The sequence below is a fragment of the Heterocephalus glaber genome, unplaced genomic scaffold (assembly GCF_053883595.1).
Source record: "Heterocephalus glaber isolate CG9 unplaced genomic scaffold, H.glaber_assembly_v1.0 deba00001428, whole genome shotgun sequence".
NCBI lineage: Eukaryota > Metazoa > Chordata > Mammalia > Rodentia > Bathyergidae > Heterocephalus > Heterocephalus glaber.
Genome location: NW_028258293.1, coordinates 28695319 through 28720012, shown reverse-complemented (window position 1 = coordinate 28720012; position 24694 = coordinate 28695319). Strand labels below are relative to the sequence as shown.

Sequence of the window (24694 nt, the reverse complement as noted above, 5' to 3'; positions counted from 1 at the left end):
CTTCAGTGATTTTTGACCTTTGCCTTCCTATTCACATCAATGATGTGGAGCATAATAAACATTATATTTGTGCCTAAAGTAGGAATCTCTCCAAGATGAAACACTCCAATGCTTATTATTATCATTATTACTCCTCTGTGCTGTTCGTTATAGGTCAGATATTACTCTAAAGGCTGTTCACAAACATGCTATCACATTTGTTACAAGAACTCTGTCAATTCGATACATTATTATGATGAAGAAACTGAGATTTAGTGAAGGTTAAGTAACATATTTAAGATCACCCAAGCTAATAAAAGATAGAGCCAGATGGGACTATGGAAACCCGGAAATGCCTGGGCTGCACCAAGGTGGCACCAGCAACAGCCGCAGACCCGGGCTGATGCAGGCAGCCCACTGAGTCGCAAGGGAGGCTAATGAAGATAAAACAATGTCTGCCGACCTAAAATCCCTTTCTTTGGGAATTTTGGTCTTTCAGACTACCAGTTTGGTGCTAACTATGCATTATTCTAAGGCCTTCAAAGGCAGAGGAACCTCATTATCTATCTTCTATAGCAGTGGTTGTTGGGCCTGCCTTTTATTAATCTACAAAAACAGTAAATGTAGTCTAAGAGCACTGAATTAAGTACCACGTGATGAAATTTTTAATAAGCCTATGGAAACATTTAAGCTTTCTATTTCTTCAAGGATATATACTCTTCAGAATAATTTACTCTATGTAGCACTGTCAAATCTATGCAGCTACCTATAAGGACACATTCAGTTGAAAATTCTAACAACAGCATAATTTTCTCTGTCTATGCTTAGTAAAATGTTAGTTGTGTACCAGTGGCTCTCCCTAGTAATTTTGATGACAGGGGTTGCTTGTGTACAGTGGCTCTCAGATTCCCAAGAGTTTGATTCTAAAAATTCTCAGCTGACTCAATTAGTGGGCCTCATAGCAGTTCTCACAGCCTGTTTTTCAAGTGGCTTTGCTGGAGTTTATTTTGAGAAAATCTTAAAAGAAACAAATCAGTATAGATAAGAAACATTCAGCTTGGCACTTGGAGGCCTTATTGATACTGTGATTAAGTATGTGGATAATATTTTTAAAGGATTTGCAACCCTTTTCCCATAATATTATCAACACTGATATCCTATTTTTGGCCTCAGGTCTTTGTGCCAACCAGTATCTTTTTCCTTGGAGCCATCCTTATAATAATAACTACTTTCTTATATGGTTATGATCCCAAGCCTGCAGGAAATCCTTCTAAAGCATAGTCATGTACTGTCTTTCACTGGTTTTTCATGATGGTGCACTAGGAATCTCAACATTAATCTTCCACAGAGGATGTCTACAGATTTTCTGAAGATACCATCATCTTGAATCTGATCATATTGTTCAAAGGTTTGAAATATATACCCGCTTAAGAATAAAGCGTGTACTGTATATGTAACAAAACGCATTAATTACATTTAGAATTCAAAACTTGAAGGAATTTCCAGGAAATAGAATTAGAAGAAATATTGGAGAAAACTTGAAGTCTAAGTTTAAAAAGAGTATTTCTTTTTGACTGCTACAGATATGTTCTATGCACTCTTTGTAAGAGCTCACAGATGTCAGATACCAATTTTTGCAAATTAGGTATATTTACTCTTCTTAAATGTTTTTATCTTACTCTTTCTATAAAAATACATCAAATCACATGGAATATTAAAAATTTGAAAATTATAAATACCTATAAGCTGTGAAAAAATAGAAATATGATTTGAAAAACATTTTCACATATCTGAGACTCTTACACTTATACAAAAGATTATTCAACCAAGGCATGTTAAATATTTGTTGAATTATGTAAAATTTGATAAAATAATATTCTGGGTCTGGTTTGTCAGAGAATAAAAATCATATTTAAAATTAGTGTAGAGAGACAGTATTTCCCCACATGTATCCTAAGAACTTTCAGTGATTTGCAACAGCTAAAAACAGTCCAGTTGTTCCTGTGCTAGATAGTAAATAGTGACTTTTACAATGATAGCATTGCCTTTAATCTCTTAATTGCATTTCTTTTCTATAAATCAGATAAATCCTTAATATTACTTTTAAGTTTGTATATGTTAATTGCCATTAAAGTTTAAAAATGTAATTTAATTAAATACTCATTTAGTAATTTAAAATAGGTGGGGCATCTAAAAAAAAAACTTGTCAAAAAAAAAGTGGAGCAAGAGCAAAATGACTTTTCTTATAGACATATCCTATCAACACATCACTTTAAATAGCACTGTAAATTTAAGTCTGATTAAAAACAGCTTTTCAGATCGCTCATAAGCCTCCTGTCCTCAGGGATACTGTGACCTTGTGATTGGGACAAGTGGTTGAATTTTTTGAATTCCCCATGTCCCCATAGAGCCACTGGGAAAGAACCACCATTTTGCTTTAAAATAGTAGATTTTTTTTTTTCTTTTTCAACACTGGAGTTGAGAATGCAAATTACATGAGTTCTTTAATGAGTTGGTTCAGAGGAGAGAGAATATATTAAAAGTAATAAGATGAGTTAGTGGGTAAATATGCTTTCTATAATTGGGATATAGGTTTCATTTAATTATGAACTATATAGAATTACCTGTTGAGAAAAGTGTTTTATGTTTTTCATTTATACTGTATATATTTTTTAAATCTTCTAATAGAAAAACTGTAAAAATACAAATTTTTTATAGTTCTAATGGATTTTGTTAAATCAAATTTGATTGAAAAATGCTGTTGTTACAAACTGTGGAAACTGTTGGCTAATTTGGACTGTCTTTATTACCTTGATAATGCAAACATAGTCCACAGATTGTAGGTCTAATCAGCTTCATCCAGGGTTTAAAATTGCCTAAGATTACAAAATATTTAAAATCAATTTGCTCATGGTAACAAAATGGTACCAAGCAAATTTTCTGGATGCCAGAGCTCAGATTTTCATTGACCACCTTTTAGAATATTTTGTTTAATAACTTTACCTCATTTTGAACCTGGTGTTTTTAAGACTCCAGCAACATTCAGACTTAGATCCTATTTCTTTTTTTTTTTTTTGGTACTGGGAATCAAACTCGGGTCCTTGCGCTTGCGCAGTAGGTGGCGAAACCACTGAGCTAAATCCCCAGCCCTAGATCCTATTTCTTACTACTAAGTGCAGTTAAATTTTATAAATACACAATTCAAGACTAAAAGTAAATATATTCAGCTTACATTAAAGTATTGTTTAGGCAAGTGTACAGTATACATTCACATTGTTAATTTAAGTTTAGTCTGCCCTATTTTAACACTTAAAAAATTATACCAGCAGTTATTGGATATTAGATATCTTAAAGTAATAACACATTTTCAAGAGTCCAATTTTCAAGATTCTAATAAGGATTATAAAAATATAATTAAGAGTTGTAAAAATGGGCAAAATAATCTAAAGTATATTTTCAAAGCAAATTTTCATTAGGTATAATTTATATTTTGCTTTTCAAGTAGGTTTGAAACTGTTATTGGGCTACATAGTTTCTAATTTTTAATTCATAAGGAAATACTCATGTTTGCGAAGGCTGACTTGTGTCCTTGGATCATGTCATATATATACATAATGCCATTTTACCTAAGTGGTTTATGTTTTGATGACCTTCAAAGGTCTTATTATATCAAGCTTTCATAACAATGACTCTGATTCTTTACATTTCTATACTTTTTAAAGTAAATTTCTTATCTCTCAACTACTTTGTTCAGTGTGAAAATGTGTTCATTCGTGTACAAAGAGTGCCAATTGATAATTTAAAATTTTATGCCTTTTGGGGGGGGGCGTACCGGGGATCAAACTCAGGACCTTGCAGGTCCCCTGTGAGGCAGGCAGCATAACCACTGAGCTAAATCCCTGACTTAAAATTTTTAAAATTGGTATTGTGAAGAAAAGTTTAAAATATAGCAGATAAAAAAATAACCAAGAGAGATTATGTAAAGGTGCAAATTTCCAATGATGAATGTCATTATATTGTATACCTAAAATGTACCAATAAAATAATATTTTTAAAAATATATAGCAGATTGATGTTTCATGACAGTAATATTGTCAATTCTTTAATAAGTGATTTTAGAGAATTCGTAAGCTACTTTTATGTGGATTGTACAGCTTAGAGATACAAAACTTAAATTTTTACATCAGTTTATTTTGAATGTCACAGAATTTCATAGAAAAGAAAGGCAATGTGACATGTAAACTAGATTCTAATGACGGAATTTGAAAGGAAACTAATTGATATTATGTTCTGTACACTTAGTATAATCCTGAATATTCCTACATATCAAATTATTGGAGTTTTAAAATGTCATTGTACAGTCACTCAACTGAGTTTTTTCTTTAAAGGGTTTAGCATCACTCATTTAAACATTCACTGTAAACATTTAATTACTGTACTATGTATATATGCTTTATATAAAAAAAAGGTTTATAAAAGTTATTTCTGCTGTTTTGAAAGTCATCTTAAGAATAGCTAAAGCTTGGAAGCAGCCCAAGTGCCCATCAACTGGGAACTGGATAAAGGAAATGTGGTTTTTTTATAAAATGGAGTACTACTCAGCCATAAAGAACGAAAAACTAGAGTCATTTATAGCTAAATGGATGCATATCGAGGCCATACTTTTCAGTGAAATAAATAGGACACATATGTGTAAATACCGAATAGTTTCACTAGTGTGAGAAACTGATAGTGTAAACAAGGGTTAAAATGATTTAAATGAATAATTGATAATTTGAAATAGGAAAAAAGGCCCAAAGACGAAGGAGTGAAGGGAGAGGAAGGGGAAAGGAAAAGAGGGAAAGGAAAAACTATGAGAAAAGAAAAAAAAAATGGAAATGAAATCTATTTAAATAGGGAAGGGCAGAGGGAGAGAGGGTACACAGGTAATGGGGGGAAAAAAATAAGAACCAAGATATATCATGTACAGGTACACCCAATGATAAATGTAAACGAATTGTATACCTAAAATGTACCAATAAAAGAACAACAACAACAACAAAAGAATCTCCAGGATATTTAAAGTAGTTATAAGGCCAAAGAAAAGATTTTATCAAAATCTGGTCCTGTGTGCCTTGCTTTACCAAATACTTGACTTTTCTGGAGATATTTCTATAATTCACAACATTAGAACACATGAACAAAACTGGGACGTTTCAAGATTAACTACAATTATTTTTTTGGTTTCAAGATTTGCTCTTTAAATCTATTACCTAAAAATTGAAAATAGGTACAATATAAAAGCATTAGTGAGTAGTACTCATTAAATTAATTGTGGCACCTTTGCACCATCATTCAACTTTTTAAAACTTTTTAATAGTTGTATATAATTGTCATTTTGTTGTTTCATTTCTTACCATGTAATTTACTGTAATTTAAAAATTAATTTTTGAATGATTTGAATTCTGAATTTTTCTATGTCTGTATTTCATTTGTTTAGAAGGAGATTCTTTTGGGTTTAAGAACGAGATTTGTATATTTAAATTTTTTATGGATATGATTCAAAGGAAGGTATAAACTGGTCTTTTATAAACTCACTTTTTAAAAAAAATTAATTTTATTGGTACATTTTAGGTATACAATATAATGACATTCATCATTGGAAATTTGTTCTTTTATGTAATCTATCTTGGTTCTTATTTTTTTCCCCATTCCCCTGCCCTCCCTTCAACCCCTCCACCCCTCCCTGTTTACAAAGATTTTGTTTCCACTTTTTCATTTTCTCATATTAATTCCATTCCCTTCTTTCCTTTTCCCTACCCCTCTCACTTCCCCTTTCCCTTTGCCCCTTTTCTTCCTATTTCGCATTATCTTTTATACCTTTTAGTCCTTATTTACACTTTCAGTTTCTCATACCAGAGAAACTATTCGGTATTTACACATGTGCCCTATTTATCTCACTTAAGCGTATAGCCTCAGTGTGCATCCATTTAGCTATAAATGTCTAATTTCTCATTCTTTATGGCTGAGTAGTACTCCATTTTATTTTTTATTTTTAAACACATTTTCTTTATCCAGTCTCCAGTTAATGGGCAGTTGGGCTGTTTCCAAGTTTTAGCTATTACAAACTATGCTGCTATGACCGTGGGTGTACATATATCACTGTGATATGATTCTTTTAATTCTTTTTTTTTGGTACTGGTGATCGAACTTGGGACCTTGAGTTTGCGAGGCAGGCAGCGGAACCACTGAGCTAAATCCCCAGCCCGACCTTTAATTCTTTTGGGAAGATACCCAGCAGGGGAATACCTGGGTCAAATGGGACCACTAATCCTAGTTCTCTTTTTTGGTACCAGGGATCGAACTCTGGTCCTTGCGCTTATGCAGCAGCTGGCAAAACCACTGAGCTAAATCCCCAGCCCTAATCATAGTTCTTTAAGGTATCTCCATACTGATTTCCACGGTGGTTGCACCAGTCTACACTCCCACCAGCAGTGGAGCAGGGTTCTTTTTTCCCCATAGCCCCGCCAGCATTTCTTACTGGTTGATTTCTTGATAGCAGCCATTCTTTCTGGGGTGATGTGGAGTCTCAGCATTGTTTTCATTTGCATCTCTCAAATGACCAGTGGTGTATAAACTCGCTTTTTAATTGATACATTGCTCTTGTCATCTTTTGATATCCATTATCTCTTTAATGCATTATTGAAGTAGGAGAAAAAGAGCCAGTAGTCCATCTCAAGTCTTCTATCTTTAGACTTTCAAGTTCTTAACCTCTTTACTATGCTCCCTTACTATAAGGAGTTGCATTGATATAGTTTATAGTAGTCTTCATTTGAGATTCTACTTCCTGTTTGTAGTATCCAGCCCCTGTCCAAAGTAATGTAATTATGAGTAGCAGTTGATCAGTTAATTCCATGTTTATAAAATCCATTTGCAACAGGCACAAAATGTATCAATGAATTGAATAAGCGGTGTTTGCTTCCTTCAAGAAAAGAATAGCCCATAGGTGTAATCCTTGACCTGATCCATTGTATGAGTAACATGAGGAATATAACTTCTTTCTCTTTTCTGTTTGTTCTTCCAGAATATATAAATAATATAAGCTATTTTGGACAAACAGCAATACAGAAAGGGGGGAATCACATAATTCTACAACCTTAAGACAACCTCTGTTAACATTTTGATACATTTATATTGAATCATTTTTCTATAAAACTAGTTAGTGGCTTTTTTCCTAATTACAAAACAAATATTCATGCTTCCATAGAAAATTTGTAAAATAATTTTACTTAAAAGGCAAAATTGCCTATAATCACAATAAATGTTATTTTGGAGTATATCTCCTTTATCTTTTTCAAATGAATACAGTATGTTATATAACTTTGTGTGCAGCTTTTGTTCTCTTTTTAACATTATGTTGAGAGTTTTTATTTCATTTTTTTGTAAAAAAATATGTACTTAAAGGGCCGGGGATTTAGCTCAGTGGTTCAACCACCTGCTTCTCAAGTGCAAGATCCAGAGTTCAAAAAAAAAAAAAAGTACTTAAGGTTTTCCACATAATTTGAAGTCTTATTATACATATAATTTAACACCTTTTAACAAACATAGCAAATATTGTTCTTTACACTATAAGCTTTTAGTGAGCATCATTTTAATGGCTTCACATTATACCAGTCTATGGATGGTGTAATTGGCTTATTAATTCTTGACTATTGTACTTCTGGTTATCTGTAATTACTATTTTTAAGTGTTCATATTTGTGTATAAGCTTTTTATGTATTATTTATTATTTCTTCAGTATAAATTCTCAGAAATGGATTACTAGGTCAAGAAATATGAATATCTAAAGTTTTTTATATTAACTACCAAATTTCCTATCCAAAGGTATGTTGCTGGTATATAGTCTCAGCTTCATTTATATAACAGACTTGTTTCTCCGTAGCTTTGATAGTATCAGGTATTTTAAGTTATATAACTTTTTAAATTTCATTTTTATATTTAATAGTAAGTTGAACATTTTGAGTAAAGAGCTATTCATAATAAAAAAAAATAAGGGCCGGGGATTTAGCTCAGTGGTTCCACTGCCTGCCTCAAAAGTGCAAGGTCCTGAGTTTGATACCTGGTACCAAAAGAAAAAAAAATCTTCCAACTTCTTTTTGATTTCCAAAACTTATAATCTTCCCTGAGGATGTAGTAAAACTCAGAGGGAATAACGTATGACAGAATATGGGACTCTACTTAGAGTTGCTTCAGGAAAATAATTAAACTTTGTCCTTCATAAAGCAAAATTACTTTTATAGCCATCATTGGTTGTCACTTCAATTAAAATCCTTTGTGATTCTTCTTTAATTTAACCTAAGCTTTTTCTTTTTCCCTCAGCCAGAAGTTATTGGCTCTGCATTACTTCCCTTGCGAGCTGTCATTCAGTCAGAGCTGCTTTCTTTCACTGACCAACTCCCAGTCCAACAGGAAAATGGTCAGACTCCATTTGGCCCCCTGAAGGTACATACATATTTATTCAGAAAAGTAGAAGTATTTTCTGAGCATGTATTTATTGCCTTACACTAAGAATATAGTGAACAAGAAAAGCAAGGTCTGCTATTGGTAGGCTTCTATTGAAATAGGGTAGTAAAAGTGCTATGAAGGAAATAAATGATATGATATGATAATGAGTGCCTGGAAGGAAGTGAAAGATGGTAGTCAGGTAAGCCCTCACTAAGAAGGTGACATTTAAGATTTGAAGAATAAGAGAAAGTAAACATTGGGAAAGTCATTATAGAGAGAAGAAATAACAAAAAAAGGTGGGGGGGCCTGAAGCCGAAATAGGTTTTGTGTTGCCAAGAGACCAGACATTACCAGAGCATAGTAAGAAAGTAGGAAGTGAAAGAAAGTAGGATTAGACAGGCAAGTAGGAGCCATATCAGAGATTTGTAGTTAAGAAAGGTAAGGACTTAGATTTTAAGTTAATAGCAAAGAAAGGACATTGAAGCATGAGAGGGATCTGATTTACATTTTTTAAATATTTCTGTGTGTGCATAGACTGGAAGAGGGCAAGAGGGAGTATGGGGAGGATATTGCATTAGTCCCAAAAAGAGAAGATTATGACTTGGACTAGAGTTGTCGTGAACAAGGAGAGAAGCAACTGTGTGCCTTGTGAAGTGAATTCTTATGTGTAATTCATTGGAGAAAAGATTCTTTCCTTGTATTCAGAGCACTAGGATTTCTTGGGTGGCAGAATTTGAATGTATGGCTTCAGTACAACTTCGTTAGATGTCCTAGTGGGTTTTTTTAAATCTTTCTAATCATGGCTAAAAAATCCCTATGTCTCCCCAGTCACTCAAAGGTTAAAGGTACAAGGCTCACCATATAACCCCTGCCTGCTACTTCAGCCTTCTCTACCAATAGCCATGTCAGACTATATGAAAATCATAAGACATCATACTGGCTTATGTCTCCCATGTTTTTCTGTTTTATATTTATGCTGCTTCCTCTTTTTGAAAGCCTTCTCTTTCTTTTCTTCCTGGTCTTCCTAGTAAATACCACTTACCTTTAAAGAATTATTGCCAAAAAAAAATACATTACTCTTCTGCCGTCCAAGTTTTATTTTTGCCTCCTGGGTTCATTCTGGCAACAGGGTTTAAAATCTGAAAGGGGTAATAAAGAAAATTGATGGACTTAGATAAGAAAGTACTATACTAGATTGACTTCTGCCTGTATTTCATTGGCAAAAGAAGGTTCCTGTATAACATCTATGGGTTTCAAATAAAAGGAACAGTAAGAACCCTTTTATCCCTAGTAATTCGTTCTTCTGACAGTTAGCAGCCACTTCTGTTCTGCATATTTATCCCAGATCCTTTTTCTTTTTTACTTTTTAACATTTTAACTTTTATTTTGAAATGACTTCAAACTTACAGAAGTATTGCAACTACAGTAGTCAAGAGCTCCCATAGCCATTACCTAGACTCTCCAATTCTTCATATTTATCACATTTGCTTTATAATTCTCTATGTTGCTTTATCCCTTCTTTCCCTATATAACACATATGTAATATTTATACACACTCATAAACACATACACACACTTGTTCTAAACTATATGAGAATAAGTTACAGGCATTATGACCATTTTCCCTTTAATGTATTTTCTAAGAAGAAGAACATGATTGTGCATAGTACTCTGTATCTATACAAATCAATTTAACATTGATAATATATTCTACCAATAGCCCATACATTTTTCCAGGGTAGCCAGTACTTTCCTTTATGGTAATTTTTTCCAGTCCATTTACATTTAGTCATCATTTCTTTCTAATCTCTCTTAGTCTAGAACAGTTCCATAGCCCTTTTGTCATTTTAGTACATTAATAATTTTTAAAAGTAAGCCAGTTATTTTTGTAGAATATCCTGCTACTAGAGTTACCTGAATCACATATTATTAAAATAATTATAAAATGGTGATTTCTAACTCTGTTGGTGTTCTTCCTGATTTGGTGTTTAAGGATAAGTTAATTCATTTCCTAATAGTCTGACATTACCTCCAGCTCCAAAATTCTGATTCCAGTTCTACAGGACATTCTCATTGACTCTTCTCCTTTTGTGTTTTATAGGTAACAATGGAACTTGTTAGAGATAACAAGAATTTCACAGGTGTTAATACTAAATTAACTAGCAGCACCCAACATACCCCACTTGGTGTTGCTACAAGTCCAGAGAAGAAACTACAAGAATCCAACCAAGATACTACCCGTACCAGAAATCCACAGAACCTAAATCAAATTCATGAGGAAAATACAAAAAAAGCACAGAATTTGGTGCTTCCCAACCCCAAGTCACCAAGCTCTGTAGCAACAAATTCTTCAGCCTTCATGCCAGCATCCCACAATTTAGTAAATCAGACAAATGAGTCAACAAAAGAAAATGCCTTGCTATTGCATGTGCTGTTGATGGTGCCAGATGGAAAAGACTTCATTACTGGAGAATCTGAGCCACCATGCAATGTTTATTTAATTTGCAAATTCTTCAGCACAGAGGAAGTTACCAGATCTGTCATTGCATGGAGTACAACACAACCAGTCTTTAACTTTTCTCAGGTAACTTTGTACATTCCATATCAGTTAGAAGTATATGAGGACAGGAAACAAAATGTTTCCCAAATCATAATTCTATCTTAAATCTAGAACATTCAAACTGGAAGGTAACCTTGTAATTACCTGGTATGCTCTACTAGATGAAAAAGGAAAAGACTTTGCCAACATTTTAAAACATTTTTTCTCTATTTCTTCTCTTCTTTCTCAGTTTGTATAGTTTCCCACTATTTCCTTTGCCTGAGTTCTGGATTCTATCTGGATTCCTTTCTGCCTCCTTTAGAACTTTGATCAGTTAAACTTCCCCAACTTTCCTCCAGTCTTTTTTTATTTATATATTTTTCCTGTCCCTCAGTTTCCCTCTTTATTTCAAGTCCTGACTTAGCAGCTGATTGTTTTAAGTTGTCAGACCAGGAGAAAACCAAGGAAAGGTTGGTGATGCCAGCCCTTTTCCTTTGTCATAACCATTTGGTGTTCCCATGTAGTACGCTTGCTGGCACTCTTCAAATTAACCCCCTTTTCCCTATGATCATCACATCTATTTCTACAGCTTCAGCTTTCATTTTTATGAAGATAACTTCCAGATCTGCATTTCTGTATAACCATACATTTCACACCTCTGTATCTGACTGCCTGCTAGTCACCACCCACTGAATGCCTCAAAAGACTACACTTAGCCTTAACATGTTGCCTGGCGTGTACCAGGTATTAAGTAAGAATGTGTAAATGAAAGAAGGAATTCAGATGTGTCCAAATCTGAATTTATTATTGCTTCCAAATCTGTTCTTTTTGTCTACCTTAATTTGTTTTATAATTTACTCAGAAATTTAAATAGAACCTGAAAGTTGTCCATGACTCTTAGTAATTACTGACCAAGTCCAATAGATGCTACAAACTTAACTATCTCTAGAATGCATCCCCTTCCATTACATTGCCACTGATTCCATTCAAGCCTTCACACTCATTCCAAATAGTCTGCAGATTGTTCTACCTATTTCTGACCTCTCTCTATCCATTCCTTCCTGTATGTACCACTAAGAATGAGCTTTCTAAAACACTAACCTGAATATTTTATTCCCCTGCGAAAGCTTTTCAGTGATTCCCTAAAGCCTTCAGGATACACTTTCAATCCTTAGTGTAGTCTCCAAGACCCTTTAAGAACTGAGTGCATCCACTTCTCCCATCTAAACTCCACCATTCTTCTCCACACTTGGATAGTCCACCTGTGCTTAGCTACTCGGCATTTCCTGACTGTTCTCTTCTCCAACCTTTATAATTTTTACATGTACTGTTCTCTAAATTTTTTTTTCTCAATCTGTATGATACCTCTTAAGCAGAGCATTTTGTTCTAGGTAGTTCCTGCTCAGCATTAACATTTAGGATTACTTTCTTTCTCCCCTAAGCTTTCTCTTAAACTTCCTATTTAGACTAGGTTGCTGTGTTTTACGTCTGGTTTTCAGAACAGAATTACATAATCCTTAAGTAATTAGAATTTCTTAGATGAATACAAAAGTAGCTCTGCTCTGGTTCTCTCCACTTCTAGTATCTTTCTTTCATCATGCTTTATTTATATTTTCTTTGGTGCTGGGGATTGAACATAGGACCTTACACATGCAAAGAACACACCCTACCCCATCATCAGACTTTATACTTTTTCTGGTTTCACTCTTTTTGCCTCTTATGGTTTTCATTGGTTTCATCATTGCAGATTATTTCAATTCCATTATTATAGTTATTACTATAGGTTGGGTTCCTTCAAATTACAGGTCCCTTGATTGTGCTATTAATCTTTTCTTTTCTTTTTTTTTTGTTGTTGTTTGTTTGTTTTTTTGATTGGTCTCCCTATGTAATTCAGTTCCTTCTTTTTTTTTTTCTTTTTTTTTTTTGGTACCGGGGATCAACTCGGGACCTTGCGCTTGCGAGGCAGGTGCCAGAACGGCTGAGTTAAATCCCCGGCCCTTCGCTATGTAATTCAGGCTGGCCTTGAACTCACTATGTAGCCCAGGCTGGCCTCAAACTTTTAGCAATCCTCCTGCCCCAACCTCCCGAGTACTAGGATTACAGGCGTGCAGCACTACACCCAGTTTGTGCTATTAATTTGACAGAGCTACCCTTTCCTCTAGATCTCTGACTTTTTATGACTTATATTTTCTCTTTCAAGAACCAACTGGTCAGTTCTTGAATAATTTTACATTGCAAATCCAGATGAACAGTTGCCCCTACTATTTTCCATGAGACCTGTTGGGCAGAGCTTTTTGCACTAGGCCATTTCATTTGAATACAGGTTTGTTTCTGGCCTATATGTGTTACTCTAACAACAGATTGCTTACTCTCTAACAACTTCTGTTGAGAGCACAAAATTAATTTAATTTTAATGTCTTGGCTCCTAACACTGTACATGCACAGTAAATATTTGTTGAGTAAAAATAGAAATTGATCCTTTCTCTCAGATGTGGACTTTTTTTGTTGGTGTTTTTCTCCACAGGTGATTCCTGTCTCTCTGTCTTCCAAATATCTGGAAAGGCTTAAAAACAATGTGATGATAATTGAAACTTGGAACAAGGTGCGGAGCCCAGGACAGGACAAGCTGCTCGGGCTGGTGAAACTCCCTCTCCATCAATTTTACATGTCATTCAAGTAAATAGGATCTTTTGGAGTATTCTTTACTTTGTATCTTTGTCTTTGTGTGGACTGAAAAGGAATTCTTTTGGTTTTCAAATATGAATAGCTCAACAGTCCCTTGGAGGACTCTCTGGGGTTCACCGCTGTTTTCTTTCTCCTGTTGTAGAACAGCAGTACAGAAACTGCTTACCATATTTTAGGCACTTGTGCTCAGGGCCTCTCATACATCAAGTCATTTAATATTCATAAAAACCTCTGAGACAGGTCCTTTTATTTCCCCTGTTGTACAAATGAGTTAACAGAGACTCAAACAAGTTAAATTACTTGTCACAAATGTCCTAAGAGTAGAACCAGGTTTAGTACCTGGATCGCCTCACTGAGGAGTCCATTCTCTACCAAAAAAGCTCTACTGTCAAAAGGTACCATCACACTAAACTAACACTTTACCTCTCTGTCATGAAATGTCACTATGGTTCATTATCCATTATTTGCAAAATTTCTGTAATCAATACTATGTTTCAGACCTTTAGATTTGATTATTGTACCTCACTTTTAGCACTTGTCTGGAGTATGAATTAACCTGAAGTTTATTTCTATGCTTAGTGCAACTGTTCATTTTTTGTTTTGATTCAAAGTGCAAATATTTAATTACTTTATAACTCATCTCTTCCCTAGAAGCTTTTTTATGGTTCTGTTTTAAATGTTGGGCTTTTGTAGCCATTATCTCATTTGAGCTTTCCTATAAGTTATGAAGTATTATCATTCCCCCTGTTCTACAAATGAGAAAATCTGGCCTTTGACTTAGAAAAGTCACTTAACCTCTCCGGTTTTCTTTTCCTTAACTGTAAAATGAGGGTGATAATAGATCCCCTGTGTCTTTTTTGGAACAATTCCAAGGATCCGGTTATAAAATACATGGGTTCACCTTCTGTGAGTAGTTAAGTACTTATGATGGTAACATTAGAAAACAGGCAGGTTGAGAAATAATGCTGAAATCATGGATGTTTGCTATAGGCTTTTTCTATTTTTTTTAAATAGTTGTGATATTAGTCTGGTCTGGCATTCCCTTTCCTCCACTTCCTGTTTCATTCTTTCTGAAGGAGTATAAAATAATAGTGGCTACCAATTACTGAACATTTACCCTTGTACCAAGCAACATAATTGGTATTTTATATTTGTTATCATTCTGTAGTCCCTACAGCCTGTGATGAAAATTTAATTACTTACATTTTAAAAGGAGGAATCAGACTCAGAAAAGTCAAATTGATTGCTTAAGTAATCTTGCAAGTAAGTGGGAGAGCTAATGCAATATAATGAAGAACATTTGAGCTTTAGAATCAAATACAGTAGCTCAAACCCTAAATCCTAGCTCAACTTCCTACTACCTGTGTGTCCTTAACTAAGTTACTTAACCTTTCTGAATTGAGCTTTTCTTATCTGTTAACAATGGATAATACCAACTTTTGCAGCGTTAAGTGGAGTAGAAACACTATAAAGTACCTACCACATAGTATGTGCTCAGTAGATGGCAGACATCATTGGTAATATTATCCAAATCTTATCGGCTAGACTAAAGTCCACATGCTTCTTAGTTGACTACACTGCCTCCATCTAAAATAATACAATTCACACTTGAGAGGCAAAGTCAAAAAGTTTGTGTCCAGGCTAACCTATGTGCAAGACCCTGTTTCTAAATGAATGAATAAATAAATGAATGGCAATTCAGCAAGGCTCAACTGAGATACTTGCTTTGTCACAGACCCTAGGCTTGGGGTCATGGTAGTACAGAGATACATCAGACACATTTCCCAGCCCTGAAATTGTTGCATTTTGAACTTAAACTGCCTAATAATTTTAGTTTGATTACTGACAGAATCACATTTTTTAAAACCAAAATTACTTTTGTAGTTGTAGATCCATTTTGACAAACTGAGGGAAAAAAGCCATGTAAGAAATGTAGCAACTCTTGGGCAGGGGATGTAGCTCAGTGGCACCGTGCCTCCCAGGCAAGCGCAAGGTACTGAGTTCGATCCCCAGTACCATTAAAAAAAAAAAAAGAAATATAGCAACTCTTGACATGATTAATTGTAGTTATTTGTTCATTCACAATTTCTTCTTCTCTAGAGATCCAAAGATTTCTCGCCTGCTGCTTGATGCCAGGTACCCAGTTGTTGCTGTGGACAGCTACATGCCTGTGATTGATGTATTCTCAGGACACCAAAATGGGAGTCTTCGAGTGTTTTTAGCCATGGGTTCTTCAGATCAGATAATAGCACTGCAAAGATTAAAGAATGAAGAAGGAACACTCCCTCCCTCTGGTCCTAGGCCAGCCCATTTCCTGGATCAGCCATCTGTAGCATCTGTGGCTATGGTAATGACTCCACACTGTTTCTTTCATAGAAAACTAAAATCCCATTTTCTGTTCAACATTTAAGTGAAACTGTTACCCCAAATCCTTATTTCAGTAATGGAAGGCTCAACAAGAGAACTTAACTTTCACTCCAGTGCTTGCTTTAAAATCAGAAGAATCGTTACTTTTTTTTTTTCTTATGGTTTAAATGGTTCTCTGTGTTCCTCTCAGCTCTCAGAATTTATAAGGAAAATCTGACTGAACAACCAGATCTTAATTTTCTAATGTACTAATTGAATTGCCTTTTAAAAAAAATTGTGGAGCTGGGGATTTAGCTCAGTGGTTCCACCGCCTGCCTTGAAAGCACAAGGCCCCAAGTTTGATCCCAGGTACCAAAAAAAAAAAAAAAAACTTTGGGAGAAGGGGGTGATCCCAAACGTTAGTCAGCAAAATCTCACTCTATTGGCGAAATCCATGTTAAAAGTTACAATTAAGTGAGAACACGCCGAATCAGCCCGCTGCAGACAGACAGGTCTGCCCACGCCCTACCGAGGTCCCCAGTCAAGCAGAATATGCCAAATCAGCCCACTGCACACAGGAAGGTCTGTGCACGCCCTACCGAGGTCCTGAGTCGCATGGAAGACACAGAATCACCCCGCTGCAGACAGGCAGCCACCTGCTTCCACACTACAAAGACGCAGAGGACACCAGACCACCAGACCAAGGTATTGAGTCCCGCTGTTCTCGGCCCAGAGGTAAGGGCTCCTGAGCCGTCTTCCCACTGCTCCTGGTCCAGAGGAAGGGACTTCCCGGTCAACATCCCTCCTGCTGCTCCCAGCCCAGAGGAAAGGGCTTTTGGGCCACCTTCTGTCCCACTGCTCCTGGCCCAGAGGAAGGGGCTTCCAGGCCACCATCCCTCCCACCGCTCCCAGCCCAGAGGGAGGGGCTTCTGAGCCACCATCCCACTGCTCCTGGTCCAGAGGAAGGGGCTTCCCGGCCACCATCCCTCCCGCTGCTTCCAGCCCACAGGAAAGGGCTTTTGGGTCACCATCCCTACCGCTGCTCCCGGCCCCTGTCCCACCTCACCCAGCTCAGAGAAGGTGATCCGTGCAAGCGCTAACAGCCCCCCGCCCCAGTCGAAATGAGAAAACACGTAAATAAGTCTCAAAACCAGGCTTCCAGATCACCTACAGCAACCCCAAAGGGAAATGAGATGGAACACTCTGATACTCAACCACCTGGACCCACTGAACTTGCAACAAAAGGGAATCTGGAAAAAATGAAATCAGAAATAATTTCTCAGATAACAGGAGAAATTGTCCCCCTAGTGCAAGACATGATTAATAAATCTAGAGAGGAGCTGAGGAACATGATGGAATCCCAACATAAGAAACAAATGGAATCCATAAAACAGATGCAAATAGATTTCCAGGACATGAAAAACTCCATTGAAAGTCTACACAGCAGAATGAGCCAATGTGAGGACAGAATTTCAGATATAGAAGATAAGATTGCAATTAGTGACCAGGAAAAGAAAAAGTGCTTCAAAATTATAAGGGAACATGAGAAATCAATCCAGCAGCTGCTAGATGATGCAAAGAAGAATAACATAAGACTGATTGGGCTCAATGAAGAAACAGGAGAGAGTGGAGATGACATAAAAAATCTCTTCACAGAAATAATGGCAGAAAACTTCCCAAGCAGGGGAAAAGAGCTTGACATACAGATAAGTGAGACATATAGGACTCCAAATAAGCTTGATCAAAAAAAATCTACACATAGGCATATAATAGTTAAGATTCCAGAAACCCAAAAGAAGAACAAAGTTCTCCAAGCAGTCAGAGAAAAGAAACAAATCACATACAAAGGAAAGCCCATCAGAATCACAGGAGACTTCTCAGCACAAACCATCAAGGCAAGAAGAGCTTAGAGTGACATATTCCAAGCCCTAAAAGAAAACAGCCTCCAACCCAGATCGATGTACCCTGCAAAACTATCTTTCAAAATGGATGGAGAAATAAGATACTTTCATGACAAAGAGCACCTTAGGAACTTCGTGAATACCAAACCAGCACTCCAAAGAACTTTAAACAATATCCTAGGAACAGACATTGAGGATCACAACCCCAGGAAGCAAAGCAGAATGAACCCATCTGGCATGACAAGAAATTCAATGTAAAGGGGGAGAACCCAACAAAAAGAAGAAGTCATGGCAATGACAAGTCAATACATTTCAGTTATAACCATCAACATTAATGGTCTCAATTCACCAATCAAAAGAAATAGACTGACAGAATGGGTCAAGAAGCAAAATCCAACAATATGCTGCATACAAGAAACACACTTAATTCAAAAGGAAACTCATAGACTGAAAGTTAAAGGGTGGAAAACAATACTCCATGCGACGGGAACCCAAAAAACAGCAGGAGTAGCTATCCTCTTTGCAGATCAAGTAGATTTCAAACCAACACTGATTAAGAGAGACGAAGAAGGACACTACATCCTTGTAAAGGGAACAATCCAAGAGGAAGAGATGACAATCATAAATATCTATGCACCAAACACTAGTGCACCCAACTATATAAAACAAATACTAATGGACATGAAAAGTCATATATGCACTAATACAATTGTAGTGGGGGACCTCAACACCGCACTGTCACAAATAGATAGATCAACTAGACAAAAAACAAGCAATGAAATACTAGAACTCAATCAAACTCTTGAACAAATGAACTTAACAGATGTTTACAGAATGTTCCCACAAAATCAGAATACACATTCTTCTCAGCTGCACATGGGTCATTCTCCAAAATAGACCACATACTCACACATAGAACATGTTTAAGTAAGTGCAAAGGAATTGAAGTTATCCCCTGTATATTATCAGACCATAGTGCAATGAAATTGGAGATCCATAGCAAAAGAAACTCAAAAAATTTCATAAACACATGGAAATTGAACAACACACTTCTGAATAACCAGTGGGTCACAGAGGAAATTAAAGAAGAAATCAGACAGTTCCTTCAGTTAAATGACATGACAATACAACATAATGGAATCTATGGGACACAATGAAAGCAGTCTTACGAGGGAAATTCATAGCAGTGAATGTGCATATTAGGAAAACAGAATGAGCCCAATTAAACAATCTGATGCTGAACCTGAAGCTTTAGAAAAAGAAGAGCAGGACAACCCCAAAGCTTATACGAGGGAGGAAATTATAAAGATCAGAGGAGAAATCAATGCAATGGAGACTAAGAGAACAATACAAAAAATCAATGAAGCCAAGAGTTGGTTCTTCGAAAGAATCAACAAAATTGACAAATCTTTAGCCAACCTTGTCAGAAAAAGGAAAGAAAAGGCCCAAATCCATGCAATTAGGAATGAAAAGGGTGAAATGACAACAGACCCAGCAGAAATCCAGAGGATCATCAATACCTACGTCCAGAACCTGTACGCCAATAAGATGGACAACACAGAAGAAATGGACAGATTCCTAGATACATATGAATTACCAAAGTTGAACGAAGAAGACCTAAAAATTCTGAACAACCCAATATCAACCAATGAAATTGAAAATGTAATTAAAAACTTATCAACTAAGAAAAGCCCAGGCCCTGATGGCTTCACTGCTGAATTCTACAAGACATTTAGAGAGGAACTGCTGCCACTACTGTTTAAACTCTTCAGTGAAACTGAAAGGGAAGCAATTCTCCCAAATTCATTCCTGGAAGCAAGCATCACCTTGATCCCCAAAGCAGAGAAAGACCCAATTGAAAAGAACTATAGGCCAATCTCACTAATGAACATAGATGCAAAAATCCTTAATAAGATACTGGCAAACAATGCAGAAGATCATCAAGAAGATCATACACCCTGATCAAGTGGGATTCATCCCAGGGATGCAGGGATGGTTCAATAAACGAAAATCAATCAATGTAATACACTATATCAATAGAGCCAAGGACAAAAACCATATGATTATCTCCACTGATGCAGAAAAAGCATTTGACAAAATCCAACACACATTAATGATAAAAACCCTACAAAAAATTGGAATAGATGGTCTCTACCTCAAACTGATAGAAGCCGTCTATGAAAAACCAACAGCCAATATCATACCAAATGGTCAGAAACTGAAATCCTTGACAATAAAATCAGGAACAAGACAAGGATGTCCACTATCACCACTCTTGTTCAATATAGTTCTGGAAACATTAGCCACGGCAGTTAGACAAGAGAAAGAAATAAAAGGGATAAAGATAGGAAATGAAGAAGTCAAATTGTCATTATTTGCAGATGACCTGATACTCTATATAGAAGACCCCAAGAACTGCACCAAAAGTCTTCTAGACTTAATAACCAAATTCAGTCAAGTAGCTGGTTACAAGGTCAGCACACAAAAATCAATAGCTTTCCTCTACACCAATGACAGACTCACTGAGAGAGAAATAGGGCAAATAATTCCTTTCACAATAGCATCCAAAAAACTGAAATACCTAGGAATCATCCTAATGAAAGAAATCAAAGATCTCTTCTCTGAAAACTATGGCACTCTGAAAAGAGAGATTGAAGATGATATCAGACAATGGACAGACATCCCCTGCTCCTGGGGAGGAAGGATTAATATAGTGAAAATGGCCATACTTCCAAAACTGCTATATAGATTTAATGCAATTCCAATTGAGATCCCAGCAGCATACTTCATAGACCTCGAGAAAACAATCCAAAAATTCATTTGGAACAAGAAGAGACCCAGAATAGCAAAAGCAATTCTAGGTAACAGAGACATGGCAGGGGGTATCAAAATCCCAACCTGCAACTATACTACAAAGCTACTGTGATAAAAACAGCATGGTACTGGCAAAGAAACAGACCTGAGGACCAGTGGAACAGATTAGAAGATGCAGAAACAACGCCAGACACACTCAGCCATCTCATCTTTGACAAAGGAGCCAAACACCCTCACTGGAGGAAAGGTAGCCTCTTTAATAAATGGTGCTGGAAAAATTGGGCTTCAACTTGCCAGAGATTAAAACTAGACCTATATCTCTCACCATGCACTAAACTAAAATCAAAATGGATTAAAGATCTAAATATTAAAATAGAAACTCTGAACCAGTTGGAACAGAGGTTAGGTAGAACCCTTGAAGACATCGGTGTAGGAAAAGATTTTATGAGCAAAACCTCAGTTGCCCATGAACTAGCACAAACAATCAACAAATGGGATCTCTTCTTATTAAAAAGCTTCTGCACAGCAAGAGAAACCACCAGCAGTGTGAAGAGACAACCCACAATGTGGGAAAAAATCTTCGCCTGCTCTTCCTCAGACAAAGGTCTACTATCTCGAATCTATAAAGAACTTAAAAAGATCAGACCTCCCAAATTTAAAGACCCAATCGAAAAATGGGCATCTGAAATGAACAGACATTTCTCAGACAAAGAAGTAGAAATAGCCAATAAATACATGAAAAAATGTTCAACATCACTGGTCATTCTAGAGATGCAAATGAAAACAACGCTGAGATTCCACTTCACTCCAGAAAGAATGGCTGCTATCATGAAATCAACCAATAACAAATGGTGGCGGGGCTGTGGGCAAAGAGGAACCCTGGTCCACTGCTGGTGGGAGTGTAGACTGGTGCAAGCACTGTGGAAATCAGTATGGAGATACCTCAAAGAACTAGGTCTGGAAGTCCCATTTGACCCTGCTATTCCACTGCTGGGGATCTTCCCCAAAGAATTAAAAGAATCATACCACAGTGATATATGTGCACCCATGTTCATAGCAGTGCAGTTTGTAATAGCTAAAACTTGGAAACAGCCCAAATGCCCATCAACTGGAGACTGGATAAAGAAAATGTGGTTTTTTATAAAATGGAGTACTACTCAACCATAAAAAATGAGAAATTAGAGACATTTATAGCTAAGTGGATGCACATTGAGGCGATACTCTTAAGTGAAACAAATAGGACACACGTGTAAATACCGAATAATTTCTGTGGTGTGAGAAACTGAAAGTGTAAATAAGGACTAAATGTGTAATAGGTCATGTGAAATAGGAAGAAAAGGGGCAAAGGGGAAGAAAGTGGGAGGGCTAGGGGAAAGGATAGAAGGGAATGGGATTAATATGAGAAAATGGAAAAATAGGAACAAAATCTTTGTAAATAGGGAGGACTGGAGGGGTTGAAGGGAGGGCTGGGCAAGCATGAAAAATAAGAACCAAGAGAGACTATGTAAAGGTGCAAATTTCCAATGATGAATGTCATTATATTGTATACCTAAAATGTACCAATGATTAGAATGAATAATCGATAATGTAAAATAGGAAGAAAAGGTCCAAAGGGGTAGGGGTAGTGGGAGGGGCAGGGGAAAGGAAAGAAGGGAAAGGAAAAATGATGAGAAATGGAAAAAATGGAAATAAAGTCTTTGTAAATAGGGAAGGGTGGAGGGCGTGAAGGGAGGGCTAGGAATGGGGAAAAAATAAGAACCAAGATGCATTATGTAAAGGTACAGTTCCCAGTGAGAAATGCAATTGTGTTGTATACCTACAATGCACCAATAAAAGAATTTAAGAAAGTGCAAAAAAAAAAAGGCACTTAATTGTAACTTTTTTTTGTATTAAATTCTTTTATTGGTGCATTGTAGGTATACAACACAATTGCATTTCTCACTGGGAACTGTACCTTTACATAATGCATCTTGGTTCTTATTTTTTCCCCATTCCTAGCCCTCCCTTCACGCCCTCCACCCTTCCCTATTTACAAAGACTTTATTTCCATTTTTTCCATTTCTCATCATTTTTCCTTTCCCTTCTTTCCTTTCCCCTGCCCCTCCCACTACCCCTACCCCTTTGGACCTTTTCTTCCTATTTTGAAGTGCCTTGTTTTTCTATTAATAATTTTAAAAGTAAATCTCTTGTATAGTGCTATATAATTGAGAAAGTAAACTTTATTTATGACATACTCTATGTTCATTTCCCTAACAACTATATGAGATCATTCTCATTTATAGGTGATGAAACAAAGAATCAAAGAAGTTTTGTTACTGTGTAGATTCACATAACTAAGAATGAGAGAATAGAGTTCAGAGACAGGTCTTTTGACTCCAAGTTCAGTTTTCATTTCGCTGTGTCATGATATTATACATACAGCATTTGTTGTCTTTACTAGTAAAACCTGAAATCAGTATCTCCACAATCATTTAAGTATGTTATGTTCTTTAATCTGAATCTGGATGACAGATTTGAATGTCTGCATCAGGAAAATATCCATTAGCAGATTATTGTTTATGTTATGAACTCTAATCCTTTGCTGTTTATTAGATACTAGTGTCTTATCAGTAAATTAAATGATATTTTTCTAATTGAAATTACTTAAAAACATAAAGAAAAATTACCAATAATATGCCCAAGTCTGTTTAAGTATTATATGCTCTCCCATTTTGTCCCGTACACTCAGATTTTGTTAAATTCCATACTAAAATTTAGAAAATATTTCTTAATATGGACACAGAGGAAATCCTTGAAAGGCTTGCTTGTGAGTTTATGTATCTATAAATACAATTGATTTTCCCCCCATACTCATGGCTTTGATCAAGTTCATCATCTGTGGAACTGAAATGTTAAATTACTACAATACTGTATGATCAAATCAAGTAGCTGGTATAACTGAGAGACCCCTCCACACCAATTTTTTTCATTCAGGAAATCAAAATGTAAGTTTTCTACTATTCTAAGGAAAGCCTTTGACCAGTCATTGCTAACATATTTTTAGATTTCAAAGCAAAGACCTAATAGCGCCTCTATTCCAGATTTATTGGCTGATAAAGTGGTAAATACATAATTTATTCTATCTCTCTCTTATCTGAATCCTGAATTTTCCCCTTTAAATAATCAGTTGTCTAATGTCTGCAGAAACTGTATAGGATAGAGGTAAAGAACACTGACTTCAGAATCAGACTACCTGAGTCCAAATCCTGGTTCCGCTGTTATTAGCTATGCATGTTAAATTATGTAATACAAATGAAGTACTTAGTGCAATGCCTGGCTTGTAGTAAATACTCAATAAATACATGGTTAATCTTTAATAGTAATTATACCTTTAGTAATGGTGTATTCACTACCTCCCTAAGTAGTCCTTACTGTTTTGTTTTTGTTTTTGTTTTTTTGGTACCAGGGATCAATCTCAGGACCTTGCACTTGCAAGGCAGGCGGCGGCACCACTGAGCTAAATCCCCAGCCCAAGTCCTTACTGTTATTAGACTTTCCCAGGGTCTCTAGAGATAGTAATTAACTAAATTAATACCTGTTGGTTTCAAATATGTATTCTTCTCCCTATTAAAGAAATGGGCTCTATTTTTAGTGCACTAAAAGCTTTCATTAAACAACTGCTGCATTTTACCACATGGCTACTAAGCATTTATTGATGTTTAACTGGTTTTTTTCCCTTTGTTCCATTAATGCATAGAATTACATTCATGGATTTCCTAATATGAATTCAGTGTCATGAGCTAGAGAAAATCCTGCTTGGTCTGTTTACACTAAGCAGTTGTGAGGGTTAAATATAAGTAAAATTAAGAATCTGTTTTATTTCCTCATCTATACTCAGGCTTTCTCGAGAAGCAGGAATATTTTAAGTAAGTCATTCTTTAAAGCTCACCAGTGTTTCTGTCTCATG

General features: G+C 36.0%; 1 protein-coding gene and 1 pseudogene across 8 annotated transcripts in view; both read left to right on the top strand.

The window, feature by feature from the left end:
• The window catches only part of C2cd3 (C2 domain containing 3 centriole elongation regulator), a 136344-nt gene that overhangs the window by 50461 nt on the left and 61189 nt on the right, over positions 1-24694 (top strand). For all 8 annotated transcript variants that reach the window (XM_087211321.1, XM_087211326.1, XM_087211322.1 and 5 more), the window contains 4 exons: positions 8338-8460; positions 10565-11047; positions 13527-13678; positions 15788-16034. In XM_087211321.1, the coding sequence (XP_087067447.1) occupies positions 8338-8460; positions 10565-11047; positions 13527-13678; positions 15788-16034 (1005 nt within the window). The remainder of the gene's footprint in view (positions 1-8337; positions 8461-10564; positions 11048-13526; positions 13679-15787; positions 16035-24694) is intronic.
• On the top strand, positions 7-2445 carry LOC106010954 (UDP-N-acetylglucosamine transporter pseudogene; annotated as a pseudogene).